This window comes from Rutilus rutilus (assembly GCF_951802725.1).
Source record: "Rutilus rutilus genome assembly, chromosome: 7".
Lineage (NCBI taxonomy): Eukaryota > Metazoa > Chordata > Actinopteri > Cypriniformes > Leuciscidae > Rutilus > Rutilus rutilus.
In genome coordinates, this window is record NC_140221.1 from 5,123,141 (window position 1) to 5,149,236 (window position 26,096).

A 26,096-nucleotide genomic window follows, 5' to 3' on the forward strand; every position below is an offset into this window, starting at 1 on the left:
TTGTCAATCTAAATCTGTGTGTTTTAAGTAGGATAGACTATTTTACAAGTGTTTCAAAGCCAGATTAGATGTAATATCGCAAAACCAGTTTTTAGATTGAGCCAGGATTAGTTCTATTAGGACATTTAAAGCTGCATTCAGTAGCTTCGGGATTTCTTCGCTGTATTCTCGCTTTTTGCTCGCAGGTTTCTCTCTAGAGCTCCCCCCACAGCTTCGGAATAGATATTTGACAACACTGTTGTAAAAACTCGTTGGCGATTCTCAGACAACAGAGGCTAGTAGATCACCGACATCAAAGCAGATGGGACATTCTTTAAAACGTCTTCTTCATTTGGGTTCGAACAGCGTGAGGGAGCGCAATAATGACAGCATTTTAGCAGATTTCTTTTGGCCGTAAAGCAATTGTTTACATCGCGAGACCTGATATCACGCCATACTTCCTGCCGCGGCCCTATGTTCTATATGCCCGCCGGCTCAAAGTTGCAAGTGTGCATTTTCCGCTCAGGGGCACCAGGGGGGTGCGAAACGACCACCATTCAACCCGAAATAAGTAATATAACCATTCCAATGACTCCAAAGCTGTTCAGTTAAGGTAAAAAAAGTTACTTAGGTCACCTTTAAGTAGCTTTTATAAAATGTGCCTTAGGGGGGAAAAATACCCATACATTTAATTTTTTGTATTTTTTTTCATGTCATTTACATTCAGAGCATAAGAAACAAATGGAGGGAAAAAAAACATTTTTGAAAAAAGATATTTTATTCACATGTATATTAAGTAGGGGACAGTGGACACCACCAGGACTCAATTGTTTAAAAAATAAAAACATTAAATGACATATAGGCAAAACCAATGGGTTTTGTTTTCTTTCATTCACCAATCAATTTTTAGGTTTCAGGATTTTTTTTTTTGTTTAAACAAAACTTTGTGTAAAGATGATTCTCATAACTGTTCTGAAAGATATAACGGAATGAATTGATATACCATTTTACTTTATGCATCATGTGGGCAAAATGGCCATAAATGGGTTTTCCCATTCAATACACGATCTAATTTGCATATTAATGTGTTCTTGGGGCAACATGTAATAAAAAGTGTAATAATGGGAGTAATAATTGGCAACATTTTAATAATGATATATAATATTTCATTGGAATATTGATAAATCATTTCTTTGTTGATTTATGACAAACAATTAGAAAATTAGTCATATTTAAATTATAATTACAAAATATTATCAACTAAATTAATGCCAGTCATTTTTAAAGACCAAGAATTTGTAATCATGGTGAAACCTCCAAACATTTGGTATATCTGAAAAGCCCTGAATATGCTCTTTACAGAACATTAAAACCGTGACATGTATGCTATCAGAGAAATTCACTAAAATGCAATGTCCACTACAGAGGACAAAAGTCTATGGGTCCCAGGAGCAGTGTTGAGCAAAGTTACTTTTAAAAGTAATGAATTACAATACTGCGTTATTCCCTAAAAAGTAACCAACTGTGTTTCTTAGTTACTTTTTATGGAAAGTAATGCTTTACATTACTTTTGCGCTACTTTTTCTCTCCTGGGCTGGGCTTGCTTGTTTGTTTTTAATAACAAAACAAAACAAAAAAATCACCCTTCAGCAATAAAAAAAGAAAAGAAAAAATGAAACCAATATGATGTTTATCATTCAATTTAATTTTTGCTTATTCATATGGTTGAACTGGCCATAAACTTCATAAAAAGACTGCAGGAAATACATTGGTTAATTGAGATTAAAAACATAAAGTATATTTGTGTTATTTAACATATTTAAAGGTTGTATCAGCGATTTCAGGCCCAAACATAAATTATCACATTCATCTAATCTTTCCTAACAATCCGAGATGAGATGAGATCTGCACACAAAAACAATTGGTTTCACCAACCACTCAAAACCAAATAAATAGTGTTCCAACCAATCACCGACAGGGGGTGTGTGTTGTGAGGTTTTCGCGAGCAGCCGTCATAGGCAGCCGTGCACGAGCGCAAAACCTCACAACACACACCCCTGTCGGTGATTGGTTGGAACACTATTTATTTTGGTTTTGAGTGGTTGGTGAAACCAATTGTTTTTGTGTGCAGATCTCAGAGCCTAGGCTGCCTACAGAGACGCGTTTTTTTGACGGCATGCTTATGGGGCGGGCAGTTAGCGGATCGTTAGGAAAGATTAGATGAATGTGATCATTTATGTTTGGGCCTGAAATCGCTGATACAACCTTTAAAGGTGCAGTGTGTTATTTTTAGTGGCATCTAGTGGTGAGTTTGTGAATTGCACCCAACAGAAGTTATGGTGGCCGACAGGAAGTGATGTCGTCGTCTGAGACAGCAGAGAGTAGCCAGTTAAGCAATGAGGTTTCTTTACAAAGAAGATAAATTAAGAAATTAGGTTTACTTAATCATTCAGTAAAACGATATGTTATTGCGAATATTATTGTTACTTTATATTATTGTCATCATTGTGTCAGTGTTTTATTTGCTGTCTTTAGCTAGCTTCTTTGCACGAAGAACAACATAGTGACGAAACGTGTTTGTCCGTTTAGGGCTCCTGTAGAAACATGTCGATGTAAGGGGACCGGCGGTGTGTGTAGAGAGAAATGCCTCATTCTAAGCTAATAAAAACATAACGGTTCATTAAGTAAGGTATTTATACACCACTGAAAACATAGTTATGTATATGATATTGCATTTCTGTCAACAGATCCTCCTAAATATTACACAATGCACCTTTAATTATAGCAGGTTTGAGTAATACTCGAGTTCAACCGGCTGGCCCTGAATGTTTATGTGAATAAAAGCCTAAATTCAAACTGTTCATCATATTAGCGATCGAGTCTTCAGAAAATTTGGACTAAACCACTCAATTCATATTTAGTTTTTCCCTTTATGATCAAAGGTAATGTTATTGGTTATCAAAAATCCCTTTATGAACTTTTTGAGGCGTCAAAGTGGTAGTTGCGTAGCTGTCAATGGAGGGACAGAAAACTCTCAGATTTCATCAAAAAGATCTTCATTTGTCTTCTGAAAATGAGCGAAAGTCTTGCGGGTTTGAAATGACATGAGGGTGGTTAATGACAGAATTTAGATTTTTGGGTGAACTATCCCTTTAAACTGTGTTTGTGAAACCGAAGGAAAATATGTTTTGACTGACTTGCACAGTTGCAGCCCTCATTGTGTTTCCCAGCGTTAGTGGGTGTGCTTTCTAGTCAACCAATCGACGTAACGACCGTCTTGAGTTCAGTTCACCACCGAATCCCTTCAGGTTACTAGCATGCATGCTAATATTGAGGGCGAGCGGCAAAGTCTGGCCGCCTAAATAGCTTCTACAACTATATAAACCAACCCAGTAGCAATGGACGAAAGTTGTGGCATAATGTGAAGTATCGCCAGTGCCAAAAATTGTAGCAAAAGTCTTAAAATATGGCTACTCGAGATACACGGCAATACCGGAGGGCTCCTATCAAGCAAGAGCAGGACGACGACTCTGACGCAGAGGAATCGACTATTTCGTTAAAGAAACCTGATGGACGCGAGTCGCAGATCATCCATAGTGGTCATTTTATGGTGTCTTCTCCTCACACCGATCACCCCCCAAAGAAAGGTTACGATTTCGACACTGTGAATAAACAAACCTGCCAGACGTATCATTTCGGGAAGACTAGCACGTCGCATCTCTCTATTGATGCCTCCCTGACGAAGCTCTTCGAGTGCATGACCCTTGCATACAGGTGGGTTTATTAGTGAACAAAAGAGCGATTTACTACTTCTTTGTGCGAAGACTTTAGTTGGGCCACATCAAATGTTATTCCATCATTCCTGTGAAGATGTTAGCGCACTGCTAGCTGGGCCAAAAGAGTAACTAGTACGGCTTGGCATTTAATTTCCCCGAGGTGTTGTTTGTGTTTTATCAGGGTGTTTAACAGCCGACAATTCTTAGTTTTTTTTTTTTTTGTTAGGCACAAATAAAATTGTATTAGCCTGTTTAGGGTTATACTTTTATAAAACTCATCAACACTGACTTTAGGCATGACATAATAGAAAAAAAAAAAAAAAGACACTTAGAAAATTAGACGCCACTTTTGTGAGGAAGTGTTGCATAGTTGTTTCCCCCTTCCAATCTTAGCAACCTACTACACACAGACAGTCAAAACATTTGCATTTAAGTAGTAAATGTGTAATGTGTCTATAAAAATTCAAAACTCATTTTCAGATCTGTTTATTTATTTAGAAATGCACTATAAATTCATACACACAATCATTCTGCGATGGACATAGTTTTTAATTTCTGAATTAAATAATTGTTGGTGTTTATATATGTGTAAAGTGTGTGTATATATATATATATATATATATATATATATATATATATATAGGGGTAACAGTTTAGGACCCAAGGAACAGATGTTTGAAAGAAGACCCGGAGTCAGAATTATAATAAATTGAAGAAAAGTTTTACTGAAGATAGCAGACAGACAGACAGAGCGAGCAGTTATACCCTACACCACACACACACAGCAGTTATACCATTTCCAAGGTCTAAGCTACGTCATTGCTTAAGGTTGCAGTTTCTGATTGGCTAAGAAATAGATAAACATAGTAATTTTCCACACATATACAGATAGACTGATGCATATCTCCATCGATAATGCGGCTGACACTCGGACCCTGAAGTTAGGCACGTCGTGACCTTCCAGTTTGCAGATTTGGGTTGCCGGCCGCCAGCATGTCCAGAACAACAACTCAGTCAATCTCCAATAATGCCAGTGGTTCCTTAACCTGCAACCAAGAAGACTAACACACACACACCGACACACAGCTTTTCCAAAGTTGGGTTTGGCCAGGCTCTAACTATAAACAGGAGAGTCGTCTCAAAACATCATGATAATGCGTTCTTTCTCAAGGAGAGCTACACTTTAGTCTAAGTAAGGCTTTAACAAAGAAATGGTCCTTTAAACTATTGGCTTCAATGACCCCTATATGTTTTAACACGTTGAAGACCTTTCTCAAACACAAAACAAGTCCCTATTTCGTTTCTGGAAGCCGGGCAAAATGAGCAAGCACTGTTACTGCATTCAGATATCAAATACAGACATTAAAGAATACATGAAAAGAATATTTCAGTAATCACACTGGTAACTTCTATGACAAAGTAAAATCTCCAGAGAAGTCATTCAACTCATTTGAGATTTAGAAGGAAACATTGATTAATACCTTGATTATAATCACTCATATACATTGAAGCAGCAGTGCATTCCAGTCCACCCCCTTCAGTCCCCCGTTTTAGACCAATCTGGGGTCCTAAACGCATAAAAATGTAATGTAATTTTTTAGTGCTGCTGTTTCACATAACAGATGTTTACATATAGTACTCAAGACAAAATAACAAAAAAGTTTACATGCGCTTAATACAGTAAACGCATTAAAGCACTGTTTTATGATGCTGAAGATTAGAAAGTTTGTGAAAACGTGTTCTTTCTGACTAGATATGTTCTGATGATTATTATGCTCTTTTAAATGCTTTGACATTTACAGTAGTTCATCATAGTTGTCCTAAAACAAGAACGAGTATTGTTCAAAATTCATGTATAACTTTGATGAACGGTTTGGTCCACTTCAAATGTTGATTACTGTTTATAGAACTATATAATGTTGACTGTAGACGTATCCTATATGCATTTAGTAAATTACCATACAGATTTTAGCTTTGGAAAATGAGCTCAAAAGGATTACAGTTGTCAAGTTTGGTGCGCTTGCCCAGAATACACTACATTTTGATGAGTGATAATATGGATTAAATGTAAAGCCATTTGATAGTATGTAATTACTATGCAAGGATGCTTCTTTTTTTTCTTTCATCTTTAATAGTTGAGTTTTAGTTTTAGAGAATAAAAAACCTTAAATCTCACATCCAGTGATTGTTAATTGTAGCTTTAAGGGTTGTGCCTTGGGTTGTTCATGTTATGTGGACAATGCATGAATCTGTTGTGCTATTGAATTTAGTATGATAGCAAAACAGTCTAGTTTTGACAGTCACTTTACAAATCCTCAGAAATGGTTCTGTCCTAAATATCCTTTTTTTTTAGCATCTGTGTTGGTTGTTTTATTACCAAGCATGTTCATCTCAAACCAACAACAAACGCTTGTTTTCATTCACCGGCATCCGTTCAAGTCAAAGTGTCGCATTTAAATTGAGACTTAAATACTGTGGTTATCTTTTTGTCTTTTTAGATTTCCGTCTTCAAATTAGAATCTCGCAGTTTTAAACCCAAATTTCACAATTTTGTTCCGCCTTGTGGAAATCATATGCGTCATGACCCTGCTATCTCGTTCAGATCTTGCTCGTGTAGTTTTGTCTGAATTACGTTGCTTAGTTGCCTGGACTACCATGTCAGGTTTTTTTTTTTGGTTGTATGCTACATATCCAAAACGAGTGGAGCGCTTGAGTGTTCCTTATTTACTTTATTGCTCAATCAAGACATTGACTGAATAACGTCACATGGGCACGCATGGAAAATATAATTATCATTGAGCTTGTGAATGAATTATGCCTAGAAAGAAAGCAAAACAACCATCATTGTATTTGTGATTTTATTTTTTCAATTAGAGTTTCTCTAGAGTGTTATTTAAATGTTTTATACTAGTAGTAGAATGAAACTTTTGCCTGTACAGCCATATTCCAAAGTAATCTGTTGGTTTAATAAGGGATCATTTCATTATTAAAAATTACTGCTCCCTGAGGTCGTATTATGACCACAATGCAATGCGATCCTCTCATGAGGATTCTCTTCAAGTTTACTCCAGCTGCAAGTGTTTCTTTTAACCAGATTAGTCACATTTGAGTTATATGTAAAGGCCTATGTGGCACAAATACTCAAATACACAACAAGAAATGAAACAATACTATAGACCGATTATGATGATAATCAATTGAAAATTGAGAAAAACGCTCTGGTTTTATTTTATTTATATCTAAGCATAATAGCAACATTGTTGGCCTTTTATAAGTCAGACCACAATGATGCATGAAGAAATATTTTAATATTTTCACAGTATTGCAATATGCATAACAGCAACACCAACCAATATAATAATGCTCACACTTTATATAAAGTGGCCTTAATCGTTTGACTCAATTTGCTTAAACATTTTGGTGCATTGTAATGATATTTAAAGTACTTGCATTTGATTAACATAGTTAACTTTACCCCTAACCGTAACCCAACCATTACCAAAACTCGAACCCCTATAATCCCAACCCTGCCTTTACTCCTAAACCTAAACTCATTAGGGGTAAATATTGGATACTTTTTTTTTAGAATATGTAATTACACTGTAATTTCATAGTCTTGTAGGCATTGAATCTTTGTACATAGTAGTTAAGGCCACCTGATAATACGTATCACTGTACAATTCAGGTGGATGGTTCTGGAAAATAAGTGTGAATAGTGGAGTTAAGTGGATACAAAAGCAAAATATTTTAAATATTTATTCTAATTCCATCCCTGACCGTGCAATATTTGGGTATCTATAATGTGCGATGTATATCAAGCTTAGACTGTCAGTGACACGAACAGAACAGGCAATTAAATGGTTCATTGCAACTGTTTGTATCACGATTAATTAATCACCACCCAAAATGTCATGATCTGATAGTCCTAACAAACACATATTTATTCTGTGTCCACAGTGGAAGGTTGGTGTCACCAAAATGGAAGAACTTCAAAGGCCTCAAGCTGCTGTGGAGGGACAAGATTCGCCTCAACAATGCTATTTGGAGAGCCTGGTATATGCAATGTAAGATTAATAATGAAACACGCATACTGCTTAGAAATGTGAAAACACAGGAGGTTGTTGATTTCTGTCTGCAATGCCTGTCTTTCTTGAAGATGTAGAGAAGAGACAGAACCCTGTGTGCCATTTTGTCACGCCTTTGGATGGCAATATGGATTCGGGAGTACATCGACCAACAGAGGTGAGCATGTTTGGAGTGTCATTTGACTTTTCAGATATTTTAGACCTGAAGGCCTAAAAACCTGTTTTTTTTTCCCTTGAAGAATTTGCACTGTTCATTTCTTGAGTTAGATCACCATGTTCTTCTGTTTCATAGGCAATAGCAACAGAAGGCAAGTACTGGAAAAGGAGAATTGAAATCGTCATCAGGGAATATCATAAATGGAGAACATATTTTAAGAAAAGGGTATGTTTGTTTTCCCCTTACATTGAACTAACTCAGATGTTATTTATGAATGTCTTATTTACAACAGAAATACACCAATTAAAAAGATTTCTTTAATAGCACTCACAAATTGGAATTTATAGTTACAGAAGCACAAGGATGAAGACCTGTCCAGCCTTCTCAAGGTAATTTCTAGAATGTTCTCCACTGTTGTTGATAAAGCTTTGCTTTCAAGTAATTTTGCATCTAAGTAAAAAGTGTGCACATGCATGCTGTTGTTATCTATAATATGTTACACAAACTTTGTTGTTCATTTGTGATTAATTGATATAAAGAGATCAGCACTGCTTGTCTTAACGTCACATCAGATTTTAATAATCCATGCATTTCAGAGTTTTTGCAAAGACTAATTTTCAGTTACGAATCTTGGTTCAAACGCTCCAAATACATTTTTGTTGAAATCTTTTGAAAGACAGCAGTTCACATTCAATTAGCTGTTTATTTTATTTCCATCACCGTGTCCCTTAAGTGGCTTCAGACTAAACTACTATATATATATAATATATATATATATAGTAGTAGTGGTTGACCGATGTTGTTTTTTTGATGGCCGATGCCGATATCTTAGAGAGCAGGATGGCCGATATAAAGCCGATATTTTTATATATATTTATTTTAATCAATATTTAATAAATTAGAACTAAATTAGAAAACAAATCTTTAAAATAAACATGCTTTTATACTTAAGATGGCAACTTCTTGAATCTGCAATCCTATTACAGTATTTTTCACAAAGTAACTGTTTAGAAATATATGAATATGTGAATAAAAAGAAGGTAAACACTGTAACAGGGCACTCAGTAATCTGGTAATTTCGTGCTGGTAATCATATTTTTTCAATAAAGACAAGGTAACGCTAATTTTACATAGCCTACAACACAGTGAAAACGATATGAATATGACACAGTTGGCAACTGGATATATCACAGATATGAATATGACACAGTTGGCAACTGGATATATCACAGATATGAATATGACACAGTTGGCAACTGGTTATATGTCAGCATATTTTAAAATGAAGGATTTAAAGTTTTTCGCTCGCGTCTCCTGTGAAGCTGATCTTCTGTTCGCATTCACTCACTTCGCACGGACCGACCGTCACTTGCAGACAGTAGTGCACACTTCACAAGATATCACAGCCGGAAGGTTTGTGAAATTAAATGTTTATTAGATATTCAGAGATTTGTTTAAATGACGTAGATGCGCATTTGCTGAATGTTGACGGCAAATGAGAAAGTATTTTAGCCTAATTGTTTGTCTTTTCTGTTACAAATAATATAAAAGCAAACGCTTTACTTTACTTACTTCGCATACCATTTACTTTCTTTGTTTACCAGTTCTGTCTAACAAAGTATTAGATATGACTGACAGAGATCGTAAATTAATGAAGACAGAGAATGTGAGTGAGCGCTGTGTGATCTGAGGAGCTGCCGTTGCCATTCTCTTCTGGCACTTGTGTTCTCAGCGCCGCCCGTCAAAATAAAAGTCTGGAGCGCCGTCAAAATAAAAGTCCCGCTTCCAACACATCGGCCAATCAGAAAAAACTTATCGGCCGATGCCGATATTTCAAAAATGCCAAATATCGGCCGATATATCGGTCGACCACTATATAGTAGTTTAGTCTGAAGCCACTTAAGGGACACGGTGATGGAAATAAAATATGAGATGGGAGGCAAATTTATAATTCAATGCTTTTGCGTTCCCACGTCATATTATTTCAATCACAAAAGTTTTGTGAGCAAACTTTGAACGCAAAAGTGTTGAAATATACATTTTATAAAATCACCATTATACCTTATAAGGGTAAGTTGAGTATATTAAGTGCATAATGGTTGTTGAGCAGGTGCCTTGTTTAAAAGTTGCATTGTTCAATTTCCTTTGGGATTCTTCTGCTCAGTGGCAGTGAAATTGCTTTGGAAAGTTAATTTGTGACTCCTTGTTGAGTGTCTTGGATCCTTGCTGTTGGTCCTGGACAAATGTTGTCAAGACTGAAGTTTAGAGTGGAGCACAGACGTTTTATAGTAGTATTTAGATGCATGTAGAGAGGAGATGTGTATAATATGGGAGAAGCTAAAGTTAAGTTAAGTTGGCGGTGTCTTCAGGTCTCAGTCAGTGCAAGAACATGGAGGGTTGGCTGGCTTTTGATGACTGGAATGAAGTCGGTTTTATTTTACAGCCAAATGGCAGTTCCAAAATTGTTTAAGCCTGCAGTGACGAATGCCAAAACATTTGCCAATAACCGGATGAACCATAAACAAGTAAATGTGTCCTTGAAATATTAACTTAAAATGTCAGGGAGCACTTCAAGTATATATTTTATGACTTTGGCTGTCAGAAATATTTTGGGAACCCCTGGTTTTGATCAAAATGCTTTTAAAGATCACAAAGTCAGTTGTGTCCTCTAACTTTTGACTGGTAGTGCATGTGCTGCTAATACACACTCTTGATGCTTGATGCATTTTGCTCTGCATGAACCACGAGTGTGTCTGTTGACCTGGCCTGCTTGTTGCATTTTGACCTCCCAAAGGGTGCGGAGGAACAGTTTTCGCTCTTTGGGGAAGTGTGGCCAGACACCTACCGTGTCCTCTTCTGCCAGGATGAGGATGTCAGTGTGGGAGGTCGTCGCAGGTCCCGCAAGAGTCCTGATTCACCCGTCCCAATGGAGATGGACTCCCTTTTTGACATGGACGTGCTCATGTCTGAATTCTCAGACACACTCTTTTCAACACTGGCCTCTCATCAACCTGTAGCATGGCCCAATCCAAGGGAGATTGGTGAGAAATGAGTCAAATCAACATTAACACATTTATTCTTGAGTAAGATGAACTGATGAACTGACAAGCCCCCTCCTGTCTTCTTAGCCCATGCAGGGAATGCAGATATGATCCAGCCTGGCCTCATCCCACTGCAGCCCAACCTGGACTTCATGGACACTTTTGAGCCTCTGCAAGGTGTGAGCGAGCTTCCTCTTGTTAACTTGCAGATTAACGATTGACTTGTTGACACAATGACTAGTTGATGAAGAAATGTTACGGCCTTCCATCTACTTGGGCTGGATATTGAAACAAATTTCATGATTCAATTTCAATTCACTAGCTAACAATTCAATTCCAATCTCAATCTCGTTTAGATTCAATATTGATTCATTTGGATTCGTCATTTACATGACAATTTTTCTCAATGAAAAATCTCTCTCAAATAATGTTTGTGCCTGCCTACTTTTTCAGCGGCTTTGGTTCTGGAAGTATTTTTAAAACTAAGTTGAAATAATGTGCGTTGACGTCTTCAACAGATACAGATACGGTAACACTTTATTTTTAGGTGACGTGGTTACACGTTACAAGATGTACTTACTATAGTGATAACAGTAAGTTATGCATAATTGCAAGTAACAAACCCTAAACCAAAGCCTAACCTTAACTCTATAGTAAGTACATGTAGTTTATTAATATTACTCAGTAACTTATTTGAGTAAGTACAATGTAATTACATCACCTTAAAATAAAGTGTAACTGCAAATACTATCGATTGACAACCTCGTAGCCCACAGTAAAGTTTCCTTTAAAGGTTTATATAAATCATTGTTAAAAATATTTGTTTTCTATGGAGAAAATTAAAGGAGTTTTTACTTCCGGAAACCTGATTGTAACAGCTAAAATTAACAACTGATTTGTATAAAGATATTTAAAGGAACACGGCGACTTTTTGGGACTTTAGCTTATCACCGTATCCCCCAGAGTTAGATAAGTCCATACATACCCTTCTCATCTCTGTGCGTGCCGTAACTCTGTCTGACTGCTAGCCTAGCTTAGCACAAAGACTGGAGGTAAACGGCTCCAGCTAGCATACTGCTTCCAATAAGTGACAAAATAACGCCAACATTTTCCTATTTACATGTTGTGATTTGTATAAATAACAAGATCACATGAGACACAGCCATCTTCATGTAAATAGGAAAATGTTGGCGTTATTTTGTCACTTATTGGGAGCAGTATGCTAGCTGGAGCCGTTTACCTCCAGTCTTTGTGCTAAGCTAGGCTAGCGGTGGGTGCGTCAGACAGAGTTACGGCACGCACAGAGATGAGAAGGGTATGTATGGACTTATCTAACTCTGGGGGATACGGTGAATAAGCTAAAGTCCCAAAAAGTCAGCGTGTTCCTTTAAATTACACGTAAGGCTTTTTTTTATACTAACTTTATGAAAAACATTTGTAATGATATAATTACTTGTCTGCTCCAATTCGTTTTTTGAAATATAAACATTTTAAACAATTTCTCTCTGAAATAAAGACATATTTAGTCAAACATAAATGAAATATTGAAGTACATTATGTAGATGGGTACCCAACACTGATTGAAAAAGTGCCCCCAACTGCTCAATAATATAGAAGACAATATTTCTAGCTAACGATCAAGCTATGGAGCTAAGCTAATTGGACATTTATTGGCTCTTAAATGTAATGTTACATGACATATAGGTAAAAGCTGTTTTATTGATGTCTTTCCATGGTTGAAACAAGATTACATGAGACATGATACATTTCCATACGCCTGCACTGTATCTTTCAACATACATTCTGATTCATGTTTATTTCATGCTATAACTAGTAGTAAAGAGGAAGAGATGATCGGTTCACGTGCCGCTTGAACTGAAGCACTACAGAGATCTGTCACGCCACATTATGCCAAAATGGTATTTATTGTTTGAATTTTGTCATAAAATTGACTTTGTTTCATATTAATAGTAACAAAGCGTTTTGTAATTGCTATTAAATTACGATTAATTTAACTTAAAATTGAGAAATCAACAGTCAGCCAAGTCCTAACATCTACTGGCAACTGGTGATTTTGTGACTAAATCACTCTTTTAGTTGTTAATTTTGAATTCATGAATCAATCAAACAGTTTTGTGGAACATTCTTCATCAAAGTCATCAATGAATTTCCTACAAATTCACTCAATCTGTCAGAGTAGTTGTAAAGTTTACTCACTGGATCAAAAGTCTTTTTTGTGTCCCCAACTAGATCTGTTTCACACCCTGCGTCCGCAAGCCTTCCCCTTCACTTCCCAAACTTCCCCACCAGTCACTCCCTTAACCAGCAGCAGCTCCCAAACACAGGTAACCATCCTGAACATGCAGCACAGATCTGTAGGGCTCGAAGTTCTTCCTGTTTTGTGTGCACTTCCTTTCCTCCACTGCAGATGCACAGTTGCTTCACGTTAATTACGAAACTCTGCAGTGTCTTTGTAACCCATTAGAATCATTAAAGATTAGTATGCATAACTGAACTGTGTAAATGTGCATACTATGATAAGACACAATGGGCAATTGACAGCAGGGATGGGATATATGGCTTTAAAATAGCTTATTCATGACTGTACTTATACAAAATTTAATAAAAATAAAAACATGCCATTTTTATTATCCATATTTATTATCCAAATTATTAAGATTGCACAGATTCTGCCACAACTGACCAAAACTGTATATTTTTTACCGGTACTAAAACATTTTATATGGAGGACTTTTATAATTTTCAGACATGACACACATGATTTGTTTAAATTGTAGACACTATTAACATATATCTGTAACACTGTCATGCCTGCGAAAGAGGCCCTTAAATTAGCATACAGGCACAGTCTTTTAGGAAGCTATTGTTCAAATAAAAAAGTGCATTAAACCCAAATCTACATTTTTACAGTAAACAACAACTTTTATTCCTTTTCACACAAATGATGAATACAGAGGCAGATTATCGATTGATGGCTTATTTTTGTGCTGTTCCTTGCACAATACTATGTTATGAACTGCAATCTGAAATTGAACTTGCATAAATTAGGATTTATATTTTGCACTAATCAAATGACTAAGTTTGAATGCAGAATAATAGCTGCAAAATACCTATTGCTGACTTCATGTTGTTAATACAACTGTAATTACCAAAAATGAAGAAACCACTCACTGCTCTTGTAGCTTTTATGAGTATTAATGCATTATATCTTCTACCACATTTGCAAAGTAATAGCAAAAATATTCCAAATATTTACTATTAGGTATATCCCTACTTGTTAGGTTTAGTACTTGTTTTTCTCAAACAATGATACGCACAAAGCAAAGGCAGAAAAGAGTTTGCATTGTGCTGATATTGATACCTGTTGTTTGCTAGAATGCCTTGCTGTCATCCATGCCGCTCTCCTCAGAGCTTCCCTCTCTGCCACTGGACTACCGCCTCATCCCGTCTGCTCCCCTGCCCAGCCATCTCGCAGGCGCCAACCAGGACAATGGTAATGCTGCCGGCCCGTCCTACCAACAAGCCTACATGCCTCTTTTCACAGAGCAAGTGACCCCCTCCGTCCCATCTCTGCTGCCACCACCAGCTCCACCTCTCCCACCAGGAGGTGTTTCTACGGTCACTACAGTCCCTCAGCCCACCACAAACATCCCATCTCCTTCTGTAATAACACACTCCGCCCCTTCCACAGTAACTCCCACTGATGCTGCCACTACCTTCAGTCGCAGGTCCAGCTTTGAGTCTCCACAGCCTGCGGCATCAACCTCTGCCTCACCAAACTCACAGTCAGTCAACTTCGCCTTGCCCAAATCCATTCTGCCTTCTGTTCCTAGCAAAAAGGCCAGACACCCACAGAGACAGATTGTCCCGGCCAATCCACTGCCGTCCCAGCTCATACTCACAGGTTTGTAACATGCTCACTAACACACACACAAAAAAATCTAAAAATGGACCACAAATAATAACACATTGAACACATTCTGTTGTTCAATTACATATTTCTGTAAACTATTTAATAATAAGCAACACATTTTCAGTTTGATATTTTTATAACAGCTTGCATAAACTTTAGAAAACGGCAGCTGTGGTTGTGAGAACATAACAGTAGAAAGGACAGTAGCTAGTAGTAACTTAAATTTACAGAAAAAAAATGATAAATGAGCAAAGAAATAAGCATTTTTGATCATTTTCACAAAAGTTTCATGGCCACCCAGAATATTTTGTTGTATGAATATCTGAACATGCAATATATCAAAAGAAAGAACAGACCCTCTGCTTTTATACAAAAAAAAACTTGAATATGGGTAAGTTTAATTTTAAAAAAAGCAACATTTTGAGCATAAAACTGAGAAATTTGCATTTTTGTCAAAGACTATATCAGTATCGGATTCAGAACGATGATCAAAACACAGATGGAGTGGATCGGGTCCATCAGCACCTCTAAGGTTGCACAGCCTATAACTCATCCTGGGTCAACATTTCATGCAGTAACATTAGGTAGTTTGGATTTATATGCTGTTTAATGTTGATCGTGTTATTTCACATATGCATCTGCTTACATATATCGCTTGTTTCTGCATCTTCTATGCCTGTCTTTTGATATAACAGAGATTCTGTACTCTATTAGAAGATGTCATAGTGCCCCTACCGTGTAACAGTGAAATCACTGAAAGCCGGAAAACTCTGTCAAAGGCGGGGAAAGATAGACAGGCGATTTGATTTCGCCCTGCAGCTCAGGCTGGAAACCTGTGCATTTATCTCTGCTGCTTCCTTTACAAATTTGCGGGAACCAATCACAAACTGGCCACCTGGAGCGCTATTGGCGGGTTTAATCCAATCCAATTCCAGAGCTGTTACGGTTCTGTTCAATTCCTTTTAACCTCTCGACGATGCTCAACGGCTTATTTTTAGCAAACAAATCGCTCGAGTGGGTGTAAATACCACTAACTTTCATGTTTTTTTTGCATAGCCTGCAAAAATCGCTCGATTCCTTTGCTGCTTCTTCAAACCGCTGATCAACACGTTTGTTGACACGTTTCCTGCCTGGAGTTTTCGCTGCAAAGGATGTCACATGGATCGTTGGTCTGATTGGTTGAAGGACTATCCAATTGCGTACAGAGTCATTTGAACTATGCCTGCTGATCACGCCTCTTGTGCAGTAGAAAATACAGAGCAGACTCCCCGGACTAATGTTCAATCTTAAAAGATTGAGCTTGGTCTGGTGATAGCCAGACTAGGGGAAAGAGTTAATCTACTCAAATCTACATCCACAGGAATTAAAGTTCAAAGTGTATACATATATATATATATATATATATATATATATATATATATATATATATATATATATATACAGTGCAATGCATAAGTTAATACACCCATGCTAAAGTTGACTAAAAAGAGGAATAAAAAATCATATTTTGGAAATTGAACTTAATGCCTTAATTTAAAAAATTAGGAAAAATCCAACCTTTAAGGACACCAATTTTCTTTGTGAATGAATAATGTATCGTAAATAAATAAATGTTCTTCCTTAAAATACATGGTGCATAAGTTAGTACACCCCTATGTTAAATTCCCATAGAGGCAGGCAGATTTTTATTTTTAAAGGCCAGTTACTTCATGGATCCAGGATACTATGCATCCTGATAAAGTTCCCTTGGCCTTTGGAATTAAAATAGCCCCACATCATCACATAGCCTTCACTATACCTAGAGATTGGCATGGTTTTATTTCAGTTAGCCTAAAAGCTAGTTTGATTTGCATTGCTCTCAATGCTAATCAAACTAGCTTTTACATACATTATTCATTCACAAAGAATATTGGTGTCCTTAAAGGTTGGATTTTTCCTAATTTTTTAAATTAAGGCATTAAGTTCAATTTCCAAAATATGATTTTTTAGTCAACTTTAGCATGGGTGTATTAACTTATGCATTGCACTATATATATAGAAAAGGTGTGCGGTGTCATGCACACAAATACAAAACACCATCATGGTAACACAACACTAAAATAATGCAATAATTTAACAACATAAGATTAAGGAACCCCTAACGTACTTAACTGAGAACAAAACTAAGAAGAAACAAGGATTTCAATGAGCAACGACCAAATGTGAGCTGTGTCGCACAGAGAATTCTGAGAACGTCAGTTTACTTTTTTTCACTGTAAATTATAAGATACCTTGTTCTCTTTCACTTCTGAGAACTGTACATTCATCATCAATTCATTGTAAAATTACATGAAAATGACTCATAAGATCAGTTTTTCACTTTATAAAGTAAGGGAACTCACCGTTAACCAATTAACAGGTTTTTTTAACTATAGCATTTTACTATGTTTTACTGTTAAATTGGCTATCTCTTTTTTTTGTGCCATACAGTGACGGACTCTGGTTATGTTTTCATCTATCAGTAATTGGAGAAAACCTCTCCATATTGGTCATTAAGATTAATTTTGATTAAATAATTTAACCAGTTTAGCAGTTCTAATTAAAACACATTTACTGCAAGCTTTCCACAAGCTGCTGATCTGCCACAATGAGACAATTTCACACTTTTTAGTGTGTTCATCTATTAGTGGATCTTCAACAACTACAATGGATCCCCAAAAATCATCCAGAAAATTGATATTAGGATAAAAATCAACAGCATTGCCAATGCTGAAATTGTTCTCATCATGTACATATCCCATCATAACCATTCCCAGGTCCCGCCAGTGCTGTCATTGTTACCTCGTCCCCTCTCAACACTGATGTTGTCCCCACCACTGGTTTCATTGCCTCCTCCAGTATTCCTTGTGTAAGATTTCCACCCTTCATGTCCTATCATGTTTTACAATAGATAGTCTGTATAAACGGGTTGTGTATCATTCAGGATTGATTTGAAGAATCTTTTTAAATTCCAAAATTTTAATTGAGTTCGCAAGCAGGATGCAGAATTATAAATCAAATTTGAATGAAAGTAAGTAGAATTGAAAATGCGTGTAATTAGTCATTTTTATACATTTTTCAGTCAAAAAAAAAAATCGAACATTTTCATGTACAAACATCTACACTACTGTTCAAAAGGTGGTAAGATTTTTAACGATGATAAAACAATTTCAGGATTCTTTGATGAATATAAAGTTCAAAAGAACGGCATATATTTGGAATAGAAACCTTTTGTACCACTATTGTCTTGACATCATTTGTGATCAATTTTATGCGTCCTTGCTATATAAAGTATTAATTTCTTTTAAATAAAACTGACTGACCCCAAACTTTTGAACGTTAGTATATGTGTTTTGGTCTGAGGCCGTGTAAGCTCCTACAAGTTAACAATCAACTCATGCACAGATATAGTATTTCTCTTCCGTGAAATCAGACCAAAAATTGACTCATCTTGCACTCATGGACTTGTTCAGTGAAATGATACAACTCTCTCACTCTAATAACACTTGTCTCTGACTAGCAATAATGAGTAGCAATGGGTGTAAATTTTATAAAAGTAAAAATATTTTTTTAATGCCCCGTCCATACTTTCTAATTCAATAGAAAATTGGTAAACGGAAGAGAGGATATTGTGCTTAAAGGGATACTCCACTTTTTTTGGAAATAGGCTCATTTTACAACTCCCCCAGAGTTAAACAGTTGAGTTTTACCGTTTTCGAATCCATTCAGCCGAACTCCGGGTCTGACGGTACCACTTTTAGCAGATCTTTGAATCGGCCAAGACCATTAGCATCTCTCTCAAAAAAATGACCAAAGAGTTTCGATATTTTTCCTATTTAAAACTTGACTCTTCTGTAGTTACATCGTGTACTAAGACCGACGGAAAATGAAAAGTTGCGATTTTCTAGGCTGAAATGGCTAGGAACTATATTCTCATTCCTGCGTAATAATCAAGAAACTTTGCTGCCGTACCATGAGTGCAGCAGGCGTAATGATATGACGCAGCGCCTGAAAATAGGTCTAATAGGTTAGACAAACTTAGTCCCGGTCACGTTGGAAGTTACCGAGCTGGGGACTATTTTCAGGCGCTGCGTCATATCATTACGCCTGCTGCACCCATGGTACGGCAGCAAAGTTTCTTGATTATTACGCAGGAATGAGAGTATAGTTCCTAGCCATATCAGCCTAGAAAATCGCAACTTTTCATTTTCCGTCGGTCTTAGTACACGATGTAACTACAGAAGAGTCAAGTTTTAAATAGGAAAAATATCGAAACTCTTTGGTCGTTTTTTTGAGAGAGATGCTAATGGTCTTGTCCGATTCAATGATCTATGCTAAGCTATGCTAAAAGTGGTACCGCCAGACCTGGAGATCGGCTGAATGGATTAGAAAATGGTAAAACTCAACTGTTAAACTCTGGGGGAGTTGTAAAATGAGCCTATTTCCAAAAAAAGTGGAGTATCCCTTTAAGCAGTTTTGGGGAATTTCTTGCCCATTTTTCTATAGTTTGACTTAAATTTCTTTGAATTTCAATTCACTCAATTAATTTTCCTATCTTTCCAATTCAGCATCCTGTGGGTTGTGGTTCGTTCCATTTCTGATTCATGAATTGAAAAGGGAGCCAGTTCTTAATTTTGAATTCTACCCAACCCTAGTAAATAATAATTCATTTTGGCCCCAAGCAATCCAAAATTACAATAAAAATGTACACACTACTTTGCAGGGTTCTGGTGGGTTTCATATTCTCCCTCAGACACAGAAGTCTCCCCAACTAATCGTACCCAAAGAGGAAACCTCCACAAATGTGTCCAACAACAAGACATCTGTACAGTCTTCAAGTACAGGTTCGATTCAGCCCTGTCACTTTCAATTTACGCTGAAATTGCTCTGTGTTTTTGTGATTTATTTTATTTTTGATTCACTGAATTTAGGGCTCTGACCAATTTTTTGTTTTTAATCCTTTTTCTTTAGCACACGACGGACGTGTTTCAGGTCAAGGGTCACCATTGGGACCAGAACAGGTACCAAGCCCCCAGTCACCTCTCAGCACCAGTGCAGGCATGGGCAAAAATGAAACCTGTAAGGTACGGTTCATGAGATTGCACTCTACTAATGTTGTCTAACTGTACATTGATGTGATGTATCCAGAAATGCAAAATTACATACATTCATACAGAATGTTTCAAATATAAACATTTGCACAATAAATCATAGTAGAAACAATTGCTGATATTGAGTGAATGACATTTTTTTTGTTGTTGTGTGTGTTGGGGGGGGGGGGCTAACAACTTTCTTAATTGGCCAATTGAGCATAATTGTCACTAATTTTGCTGTTGAAATATCCAAATATCTACCAATTTCTCAGTCTGTCTTGTTTTGTAATTTTTGCTTTGACAGAGTCGCAGAGTGACTCACATATCTGCTGAGCAGAAGAGGCGATTTACCATAAATGTCTGCTTCAAGACGTTGTGTACTCTTGTGCCGACCCTCAAGTCTCAATCAAATGTAAATCTGCATTCATCTTACTTCATTCTCAAAATCCACATTAACCTTTTTTTTTTTTTTTTTGGAGCATAGAATTTGCTTGAAGTTGTCTCTGCAATGGGAGAAAGTGTTTTAAAGAAGCCATATGATCATTATTTTGTTTATTGGATGTGCTAGAATAGGTTAGCATGCTTTAATGTAAAAAAAAATTTGTTAACACTTTATTTTACAGTGTCCTCATTACATATGTTACATGTACTTACCATAGTATTAACAGTAAATTATGCATAATTACATGCAATTAACCCTCAACCAAATCCTAATTCTACCCTAACCCTATAGTAAGTACATGTAGTTGCTTAATATTACTCAGTACTTAAATATATAGTTGCACTGTAACAATGACACCTTAAAATAAAGTGTAAACAAACGTTATTTTTCACATACTGTACATTATTGCAATTCACCTTTTAGTGCTTCATTCTGTCCTGTACACACACAGTTCAGTCATTTACAGGATTGACAACTGCATTCTACTACCGAAATAACCAAAAAATGCAGGTAGTGACAACCGCATTTACAAAATGTCCCCACAGTGTGTAACAAACAAGTAGCCTAGTTGTTAATGACATACTATGAGAGATATAAGACGAGAGAAACATCTCTAATGTACGTTAATATACGAGGCAAGCTTAAACAACATCCTCAAAAACGCTTATAATACACGACGCCTCCATAGACTTTGCTTTTTAGTTAAAATTGCTGAACACAATGAAACTTTACAGTTTGTACATGGCCATTGTGACGTGGACAAGTGCGGTAGTAATCTGTACTTCGATCAAGGTGGTTTAGGCAGGTCTGAGGCAGTGTTCTCTGTCAGATACGAGAAACACTGTGAGCTTTGTAACTTTGCAGATATTATACATGCACAAACAGACACATTAGTGCTTAATCCTGTCCTGTACACACACAGTTCAGTCATTTACAGGATTGACAACTGCATTCTACTACCGAATTAACCAAAAAATGCAGGTAGTGACAACCGCATTTACAAAATTTCCCCACAGTGTGTAACAAACAAGTAGCCTAGTTGTTAATGACATATTATGAGAGATATAAGACGAGAGATACATCTCTAATGTACGTTAATATACGAGAATATACGAGTAATCTGTACTTCGATCAAGGCGGTTTAGGCAGGTCTGGAGCAGTGTTCTCTGTTAGACTATGAGCTTTGTAACTTTGCAGATATTATACATGCACAAACAGACACATTGCACACTAAAGGAAAAAGAAAACATTAAAAACCATCATATGGCCTCTTTAATATTGAAAAATAATGTAATTACTGTTTCATTTTGACCCTTAAACAGCAGAACATGCTGGTGATGTAACTTTATTTTTTGTCACCCATATCTGGGTTTTCAGATCAGTAATGCTTCAACACTTCAAAAGACTGTTGATTACATTGGCAAACTACAACTAGAGAGACAACAGATGCAGGAAGAGACCAAGAGACTACGAGAGGAGATTGAGGAGCTTAATTCATCTATAAGGTAAGTGTTCATTAAAAATAAATATTGGGAACTGATTGAAAGTATGACTTTTGGAAAAACTGCTGCTTCATAGCCAGGCTATTTCAATGTAAAGCTTTGTGTGCATGTAGACCTGCTTATTCTCTGTAAAAGATGCCCATTATTTATTGCAGCTTGTGCCAGGAACAGCTCCCCGATACAGGGGTTCCCGTCACACGCCATCGCTTTGACCACATGAGGGAGAAGTTTGAGGACTATGTGAAGAACAGAACTCTTCAGAACTGGAAATTCTGGATCGTATCCTTAAGCCTGAAAAGACTGAACTGAATAGACAAAATGTTTGTACTGGATTGGACTCTTATTTTCTTTAATACCTCCTCTCTCAGTTTAGCGTCATTATTCAACCTCTGTTTGAGTCCTTCAATGGGACAGTGTCTACCACCAACAACACAGAGCTATGTGAATCCACCATGCAGTGGCTGGATCGTTACTGCTCCCTCCCTGTCCTCCGACCTAGTAAGTTCACCGTTCCACTTTATTGAAATGTCCTGCAAATGTAAACTTTTTCTTCGACTGTAGTAGTAGTCTCGCATAGCCAGACCTTCAGACTAACGGCAGAAAGTCTGGACTCCATAGCAGCTTTCATTGGCCAAGGGGACGTCTGACCGACATGTCAAGCAACCAATCATAGTTTGTTTTGTTCAGCGTCATGTTTAGGGGTGTAAAAATGTAAAGGCGCTGTCCCCACAATAACAGACCGGTGTGGTGAACAAATGAGTCCTACTGAAGAGATTAGTCCGAGCTTAGGACCCAAGCAATCCGATTGGTTCAAAGTACGTTTTGTGGGTAATCGCTTTAGTGCCTGGTTACAAATCATACAAAATCACTTTATTATAGAAGAAGTTTGTACTACGTTATAACGAATCATCCCCTGATTTGAACCAGGGTGGCCGCGGGTCCTTAAAAAGTCTTAAAATGTCTTAAATAAAGTTTTCCTAATAAAAGGCCTTAAAAAGTATTAAAATGTCTTAAATTCAGATTCGATAGGTCTTAAATATTTCTGGTCACGTTACCGCTAAAATTTCTCCAGTCTGACGGACCCAATGTCCGTCAAATAACCAGTGAAGCATCGAATCGCGAGAATGATTCAGATTTTATTACATAAACAGCTATTGATAATGATAATGTAGGCTTTTTCTGGTAACGCTGTTTCGTTGTTTCAAATGTAGGCGCGTTGCGTGTGGCAGGCGTGCTCATAATGTAGAAGAGTACGCTCATAATGCGCGACCACAACATTGCCCAACATCAAATGACAAACGTAATGCAAGCGGAACGAAACTGCTCGTTATTGTGTGGTTGAAGGACCGTTTATCAGTTTGGACCAGTGCAGCGCGAGCCGATCGTGATCATGCGACACTGTTACTACACAGCGCTAATAAGAGATGCAGTAAAGAAAGCATTTTAATTCGCCACAGAACAGAACTGACAGAAGTAATAACATCGCTGCGAGATCTAGTGAGACGCATTCATATTTCTTCGTTATTAACGGATCAACAGCGCTGACATGGAAACCAGGAAGAAACATTGTGCCATGAATGAACTATCAGTGTCCACATTTTCAACTTTCTTTAGTGTGTAATGTTGCTGTTATTGTTGAGTTATTCTCTATATCAGTGTCACTTTTTCTGAACTCCCTGAAACGCCTCCATTGTAGTCTAGAGCAGGGTTTCTCAACCAGTGGGTCGCGAGACTTTCTCTGTGTTACACCGGCACAGCCAATAAGTGCGCTTCACAAAAGGCTCATTGCAACAGTGACCTCCAACGAATCATATTTTCGAGTGTTGTACGTTGAATCATTATTGCCGTAGCTTTCTAACACTGTTTTTAAACTGTCCTATCACAGTCATTTATTATTGCCGCGAACGGCTCTTATTGGACAAGGTCCAAGCATCGGCATACAAAGAATTGTCCGGGACCACCTGACCAGATTAACACAGAAATTCTCTCGAGTCGGGATTTTCAACAGTGACTGCAACCAAAACAAAAAGCAGGAATAGGCTGACAACAGTTAGTTTGTGTGCGACACTACGATTCGCCCTTTCCCAAATTCTACCGCATCTGGATATCATCATTTCAGAGCGGCAGTCTCAAGTGTCACATTAACATGAGTAAAAAAAAATAATCTATTCATAGCCTCATAGTTTGCCTAGTTATTGAAAATGTTTGTGTGTTTTAGTGCAATTAATTATAATAAGCATATACGGTGTAGCCTAGGTCTATGACTGGCATACAAAAAAAAAAAGTAGGAAAAAGGTTGAGAAACCCTGGTCTAGAGTTTTCTTCTGGGAACAAACACATGACAATAGTCCTCATTTAATTAATTCCCACCCAACACATACATAAAATAAAGGGAGGAGGCCTGGTTGAGTTAGTAGTGTGTTGAAACTCGCAGCTCTGGTAAAAAGCATGACATTTACAAAACACACTCGAAAGTGCTTGACCAATCACAACACACTAGTCCAGCCGACCAATCGGAGCACTTTGCACTTTTTAGAAGGAGGGGCTTCACAGAGACAGAAACTAAACAGACCGTTACTGACAGACTGGGAAGAGAGGAGCTGCAACAATGTCGAATAAGGGGAAAATAATGAGTTTTTTTAACATTCAAGCATGAAAACCTATTCTAGAAGAGCCCAAAACCAAGACTTTGAAAAGGGGTATTATAGGTCTGCAGGAACTGCCTATAGGCCGTGAAATGATAATGAAATATGATGTGAAATGAAATGATGATAGAAATATCTAATGTTAGTAACAGTGTTTTGGTGGTCTCAAATGCACAAACTTCTTTTGTTCTAACCTGGCGCTTTCTTCAGTGTTTACTGTTTCTTCATTTTGATGTAGTATCTTGTATATCTGTGTATTATGTTCACCATTTCTCTTTGTGTGTTTTTTCCTGTATCCTACAGTGGTACTCAAGACATTACGACAGCTGTGTACCACCACCTCCATCTTGACCGATCCCGCACTGTTACCCGAGGAAGCCAAAAAAGCTGTTCTCAACCCCAAAAAACATTCCTCATGATCCTCAGTTTTAACCCTTCTGACATCTAAAATGTGATTTTTAAGAATTTTTATCCAGGCGTATCAGGCTTCAGGAGCCTTTTGCCCTGTGGGTGAGGTCTTTGCTTTGTTGTTACTAAAAACTCCACTCAAAATGGTGGAAATGCAAGAGAAATGCAAGAGAACTGCTTGATTGTCTACTTTTAAAATGTATTCATAGAAGTGGACAAAATGGAGAACTCTACGTACGTGGTCAAATTGTTTGCTTCTCATATGTACAGGAAGATACAAATGGCCACTCAAGCAAAAAAAAAGAGTAAGCCCCCTTTCTTTTCTTTTTTTTTAGCATAAGCGATTTATTTTAAAATGACAAACCAAAGTCAATCTCTCTTGTTTACGTTCATCATCTTGAGAGCCATACAAGGTGGCATGTCTCCACCTGTATAGTTTTACTAGACCTGTTGCCTTGAGACTCAGGGTGTTTTTTGTTTTGTTTTTTTGTCACATGTTTGGGTGTTTTCTGTATTTGATGCTGTTATTCTGATTATTTAGTGACCTTTTGGAAATTTATCCTCCGTTCACCCAAAAACTGCTACACCATTTAACAAATACCAGGATCGAGACTGCCTTATTGAAGCATTTAAGCGCATGGACAGATGCATGGGCCTATAAAACAAATATTTATATTCATGTAAGTGTGAGGTGCATTTGTTGTTTCTTAAGATGAACATTTAAAGGACTTTCGATAGGCTGATTATTGTTTTAGTTTTTTTGGGGGGGGGCGTCTTAATGTCAGACTCATTTCAGCAGGTCATATTAAACGGCCCACAGGAAGCTTCTATTTTATAAATATTGAACTGTTTTTTTGTTTTTTGTTTTCAGTGTTCTGAATGCTGATTTGGTCAACACTTTGTTTCTGCATTTTCCTGGTAAAAAACAAACAAGGACTGTTCCCAATAAAAATGTATGAATTTTGCATTCATTTATATGCAAGGCAATTGACTAAATAAAGTCATTTGTATGGGAA

General features: G+C 37.1%; 1 protein-coding gene across 1 annotated transcript; it reads left to right on the top strand.

The window, feature by feature from the left end:
* Positions 1-3,197: 3,197 nt before the first annotated feature.
* mlxip (MLX interacting protein) lies at positions 3,198-26,096 on the top strand. Its single transcript, XM_084413739.1, has 17 exons — positions 3,198-3,753; positions 7,713-7,819; positions 7,912-7,997; positions 8,133-8,222; positions 8,345-8,386; positions 10,792-11,038; positions 11,126-11,215; positions 13,289-13,383; positions 14,435-14,963; positions 17,768-17,859; positions 19,714-19,834; positions 19,962-20,074; positions 20,388-20,495; positions 21,903-22,030; positions 22,183-22,306; positions 22,396-22,525; positions 24,976-26,096. Exons 1-17 carry the CDS (start codon positions 3,446-3,448, stop codon positions 25,089-25,091), a joined length of 2,526 nt encoding a protein of 841 aa, XP_084269865.1. The 5' UTR covers positions 3,198-3,445; the 3' UTR covers positions 25,092-26,096.